This window comes from Chenopodium quinoa, unplaced genomic scaffold (assembly GCF_001683475.1).
Source record: "Chenopodium quinoa cultivar QQ74 unplaced genomic scaffold, ASM168347v1, whole genome shotgun sequence".
Lineage (NCBI taxonomy): Eukaryota > Viridiplantae > Streptophyta > Magnoliopsida > Caryophyllales > Amaranthaceae > Chenopodium > Chenopodium quinoa.
Window position 1 is genome coordinate 3098859 of NW_018742523.1, and position 6065 is coordinate 3104923.

The 6065-nt window shown below is 34.6% G+C and overlaps 1 protein-coding gene across 1 annotated transcript; it reads left to right on the plus strand.

Annotated features, from left to right (window-relative positions):
• Positions 1-1827: 1827 nt before the first annotated feature.
• Positions 1828-5446, plus strand: LOC110719921. Its single transcript, XM_021898902.1, has 4 exons — positions 1828-2535; positions 2744-2942; positions 3345-3431; positions 4731-5446. Exons 1-4 carry the CDS (start codon positions 2312-2314, stop codon positions 4884-4886), a joined length of 666 nt encoding a protein of 221 aa, XP_021754594.1. The 5' UTR covers positions 1828-2311; the 3' UTR covers positions 4887-5446.
• The last annotated feature ends 619 nt before the right edge of the window (positions 5447-6065 follow it).

The window sequence follows — 6065 nt, forward strand, 5'->3', positions numbered from 1 at the left end:
GCATCAACTCTTCTAATTCCTCAATGGTCTGGACAACACCTATGCTGCCCAGAAAAGTCAAATCATGATATAGAACTTGTGCCAAGTGTTGAGACAGCTTGTGCCTCATTACAACAAGAAAAGTCTCAAAGAAAAACTCTAAATGAGAACAAAGGAGAGAGGGAACCTACAACCTTATTAAACAGCAAAAACTAGGAACCCCATAGGCTTAGATGGTAAAACAACAGACACTAGTAATCTCATGGCCTTGGATGCTCAGTGTATGGAGGGAAAAATCACACAAATTCAATTGTTGGAAGGTGGTTGGGTACTCTATGTAGCACTACATGTACATGAAGCAGCAAGGAAAAGCTGAGACTTGAAGAAATGCTGGTGGAAAAGGGAAATGAAATAAGTAGAACGCAGGCAGGTTTGCTGGTAATTCTCATAGCATTAAAGGTTCAACGTCTATCACTGCTTAACAACCAGATCAGCTGTGCACTTATTCCTTCAAGCTCAAAATCAAACAAAGCTGGATATGATAATGAGGAAAAGATAAATGTGAACTTTGTAGGTATGATTACTTGTTATAATGTTTCTAGCACTAAAAAATGGGTGGACAATTGACTCAGGAGCAACAAATCATGTGATATATTATTCAAAACACTTTGAATACATGCATGCCTATGGCTAGTAAAGCTAAAATAAATCTTCCTAACACGTTGTTAGTTGGTTTTATTAGGAATATATTTTTGACAGGTGTACGACAACCTATCATAACTATCAATGATGAATGAATGAAAAATGCTTTTGAGCCGCCACAAATATTCTTGTCATTGATCCGTAAATTGCTTCCGAAATCAAGGCATATTTGTTTTCAATTTCATATTATTTAGCACTCACAAACAAATTTTGTCTAGGATTCCATTTTAATTCATTTGTTGCAAATAATAAGAAATGGAGATATGTAGTATAAAATACTCATTATTATTCTCTAATTATATTAAAATAATACCCCGACACACAAAAACTATAATACCCTGAAAAAAAAAATAAAAAAATTTACTATCATTTAGTCCACATGAGTTAACATGAATTGACCTAGACAAGGCGCAACCTAAAATACATTATTTCTTTCAGGATCTTATAATTTTCTTCAAACGATATAATTCCTTTTTGAACCATTTCCCTTAAATAGAATTTGTAACAGAATTGTTAACTATCCCATTTGCTAGTTAGGAATAAACTATAAAAAGCCTATGGAAGAGCCTTTATTACAATCATATGTGCATTGTTCAACCATTTTCTCAATTCTTCTTCTTTATTTCCTCAAACCCTCGTAACATTCACTTGTCAGAATTTTTCCTAATTAAATTTTTATCCAATGAGATTGTTGAATTAAGTGAGTTGATTGAAGAATACTCACAGAAATTCATATCAGACTTCTTTAGGTGTGTGCCAACATATAAGACAATGCCAATGCCCAACATTCAAAGGATGTAATCTCTATTGGCCCTGCGTTCTCCTTTGATCTTTCAACTCCTAACCATCAGGAAAAGTTCACAAAGGATGCCCATGCAACATTCACTAAGTGTATCTTGGCCGGGAAAAGGTTCCATTCGCCCTTTTGCCTTTCATGATTTACACTTTACTGGAAATTGGATGCAAAGCTAAAATCTAATTGAAGGTTGGGTAAAAGATTTGGCACCAAGAGGATGGTTTAAGCGATTGTCGAAGTTCCATTACAAATGGCAAGACAAAAGGATTTTAAGTTTTCTTAAGTGGGCGAAGTATAGAAAAATCACATTTAATGGGTCCCTGACTTATGCTCTTATATCGTTGTGGCCACATGACCCTACCAAAATCTAATTTGAAGTACATTGACTCGACGAAAACCAAACCCAAATTTGACTTGAACAAGATTCAAATCCAACCCAAACACGTGAATTAGCATATCTTGTTATTGAACACTATTGATTATTCGAGGTGTCAAAAGCTAACCCAACCGACCCGATCCAAATCCAACCCGAACCAAAGCTGATTTAAATTTCAACTTGTATCAGTTGTATGGATATAATAATTTAACATAACTCACATTTAAAATAAATTTGACCCCACCCTACCCAACCCAACCTCGCCAAACCCGACCCAATTATCCAAATTGACACCTCGTTCCATATTTCTCTTTCTTTCCCGAAATAAAATAAAAAAAGAATATAAAAATCATTTTCCCGCAAAAATCATCGTACTTGGAAACTACTGGAATGAAAGACCGCCCATTATACTAAAACCCCAAAGAGAAACCCAAAAATAAGCAGCAAAAATTGAAAAAATGGAGTTGAAATGCAACGATGTGAAGATCTGGAAAGAGGCTCTAACTTCCTACCAATCTCGCATTCTTTCTCTTAGTCTTAACAAACCGAACCTTGTTTGCCTAGATGATTTCTACCGTACTCAACTTCCTTCACTTATTCATTCCCGCATCCCTACTCCCTACCTCACTCAATCCGAGCTCCACTCTCTCATGCAATGGAAGCTCACCCGCGGCAAATTCAGGTGACTCAGCTTTATTATTATTAGTTGGTTAAAGTTTTCGGTGGCACCCAAGACTTGAGATTTAATCCCGCTATAGTTATTGTTTTTGATAGCTTCGTATTCAGACCGAAGATTAAATTATCTGAATTGGATTATTATTAAATTGTTTTATTTCAAATTTAAAGAATTTTATTTTATTTTTGTTTCCAAATTTCTTATATTTTTTTAGACCAAGGTTACTGGGTTTTGTGGCGGCCCTTGATGAAGAAGTTGTGAAGTCGGCATCTCAAAAAGCTTTTCTATCTCTGCCGGATGATTTATCTAAAGCCGTTTCGGAACTTACGGTTCTTAAAGGTGTCGGGCCAGCCACTGCCTCTGCTATCCTCGCTGCGTATGCCCCTGATCTTGCTCCATTTATGTCCGATGAGGTATGATTATGTATATTTGAAAAACTTTGTCGTGTAAATTGATGTTACATAACATTTTTCAGAAGCTAGTCTAGGAGATTATTGGTTTATTAATGAATTTAGTACTTGATAAGATCATTGACGTTTTAGGTTCTAGCTCAAGCAAAGGTATCCTAAATTGTGTAAAAAAATGATGTTGAATTTTCGAACGAAATGATTCTAACTGAATTTGAATGTTTGCCTATTTGGCACTAGAGTGGCACAAATATGCAGTGCTACATGAGTTTAGCAGTAATTTTCATTTTTATTGAATTTGCCTGTAAACTTATATAGTTTGTTTTTGTTGCCCTTAGCATTTTAAATGTGTAATTTTGGTTGTCAAGTCATTTACAAATTACAATGTGTTTTATGGTTAATCTTTAGGCTATGGAAGCCGTGTTGGGTCAGTCAAAAGATTACTCGTTGAAACAATATCTTCTGCTTGCCAACAAGTTAAGAGAGAAGGCAAAGGTTGGTGTTCTATGTTAATTTTTTCATGCTGCTTGGTTTTTCATGATGTATTAAGTAGGAAAATAGGATTAATTAGATAACAAAAAGAAGAATTGAGTATTACCTGTCTTTGAGAAGGGGAATAGACTTGACTAAGTCAGAATGAGCTATATACTTAAAAACTATACAAAGATCAATTATATATTTACATACAAGTCTTGATGCTGAGATCAATACTCTGATGGTTAGTCGTGTTATTGTGTTTTGCTCGAGTATCAGATTTCATTTTTGCATTCATATATATTTTGATGATGATGGCAATAAAATAAAAAATAAAAAACAAAAAATAAAAAATAAATTTTTTTTTTAAAAAAACATGGTTTGATGATGGACGGAAAATATATACGCACATCTTTGACCTTTTGGTAGAATCCTTATGTTGATACATTTATGTCCAAGATCTTTTATATATAATTTATTATAAGAATTGCCAAATGATCTTTCCTTATATGAGTATCTAAGTCTGTAACATCAACCAATATCTGAAGGAAATGAATGAAAATGTGAAATCACGTAAGCGACAATAATAATCTTATATCACATAAGAGTATCTTGTAATTTAGCAATGAGTATGTTATAAATGTTTGTAAATGAAGCTTATATATATCTGTCCTGTGACATTTGAGTCTATTTGTTCCTTTGATTGAATGTATTGAAGGCTTGTATCTTCAAATTTGGATCTTCTTGTTCTGTCACCTATCTCCAATTACAAATCTATTAAAACATTTATCTAAATTTCTCCAAGTTCTGTGTTTTAGTTTTGATTCTTTCACCGGATAGAAATCCAAGTCCCATTGGTCATGATTTAATACTACTGTTTAATTCTTGGCAAAAATTATATAAATAAGCTGAGTACTTGCTGTCAATCATAGACGATTATATAAAAAAATTCCACTATACTCCTGACTTGACTAAAACATATCAAGTTGTTGTTAGAAGTTATTCAGCTACTTCCACCTTGTGAATCTTGAGTCGAACTTGCTGCTCTTCCAGTTATTTGTCTATGCTACGCATCATCAATTATCACCATACTGCAATGAGTTAACATGTAGTTAATCTAAAAAAATGCTTCTGAGGTCTCGTTTATAGTCATGGCAGAGCAATGAGTTTGCTATTAATGTGTTGTCTCCCTAAGTTTCAACCTTAAAATCAAAATACATGTATTAAAGGTTTTGATCAACTTAACCTTTTTGGCGTCTGTCCTTATTGGGGCATACGTTAGTTTTCTTTTATCAATAGGTTAATTGCCTGTCATTTCAGGAATTAAGTTCAGAAGATGAGCAATTCACAGCATCGGATGTGGAAAGGGCTCTCTGGAGCTCTGCTGTTGGAGCTAAACTGACTGCTTCCTCTGCAAAGGCGCAACAAGATACTTCAACGAAATCTTCTGGGAGAAAAAGAAAAAAGTCTGCTTAACTCTTGCTGTTAGAATGATGCCAAGGATTTGTGCCAATACTTGATTCACAAATCACACTAGAGAATTAGCCTCCGTTTTGTTAGCTGGCACTCTTACTTTTAAATTCTGACCACAATTAGCTGCTGCGGTAGTGGTTTTAGGATGTTTAAGACGTGCTAAGTTTGCTTAGAAATTTAACAATGGTTAGAAATAGGTATCAGCAACGGTTTATCTGACACTGTACTCGATAGATGTAACAAACTTGTTTTATCTTCTCCTGCTCCAGCCCCTATCACTACTACAAAAATGTCAATTAACAATGGTTAGAAATAGCTATCAACAGCGATTGTCAACTGTTGTAGTGTAAGTGATGTTGTAGGAGGGGGTATCATTATACAATGGTTGGGACGTGGGAGGAACCCCAAAATGAATTGGGCAGGTTGATCCGTAACAAGGAAAATATAAAATCAGTGCAAAGTTATTGAATTAGAATGTAAACCTTAATTAAGTAGGATATAAGAGAATTTAATGTAATAACTTATAAGTCAAGGGATGTTGTGTTCCCCTAAAATCAGTTAAGTTTTTCACAAATTCTTGATTAAGGTTCACAAATTCTTGATTAAGGCGGACTCTTATTAACTTATTGTAAAACGGCTTAAAGTTACCCTAAAATTATTTAAAGTTACTTTTATCACAAACTTTTATATGTGGCTAGCCACACTATGTGGTCAACCATTATGGAGGTTACTTTGTTTATGCTATAGGGGTTACTCGCTCGATTAGGGGTTACTCGGTTGGTCAGGGGTTACTCGATCAGGGATTACTCAATCGGTCAGGGATTACTTGGTCGGTTAGAGGTTACTCGGTCGATTAAGGGTTACTTGTTGGTCAAGGGTTACTTGGTATGTGTCAGATGGCCACACGGTGTGGCCAGCCGCACACAAAAGCTGTTGTACCCTTATATACAGCAAAAGTTACCATGTTCCTAAAATGTCTATGTGCCACATATATCCCTTTTTAAATTTGCATACTAAGAGGTTTGAACATCAAACCTCATTGAAAAATAAAAAACCCTCACTTATGAGTTATGAGAACCATTTTGAATAGAAATAAATCAAGCTCTATTAATCCACACAAGTATTCTAACTTCCTAATATATCACAATACACAATATTTATTATATCACAAAATATATCCCA

Coding starts and splice junctions, on each gene's coding strand:
- LOC110719921 (XM_021898902.1), top strand. CDS start 2,312: ATGGAGTTGAAATGCAACGATGTGAAGATCTGGAAAGAGGCTCTAACT. Junction 2,943..3,344: donor CTCCATTTATGTCCGATGAG/GTATGATTATGT, acceptor GTTAATCTTTAG/GCTATGGAAGCCGTGTTGGG. Junction 3,432..4,730: donor AGTTAAGAGAGAAGGCAAAG/GTTGGTGTTCTA, acceptor CTGTCATTTCAG/GAATTAAGTTCAGAAGATGA.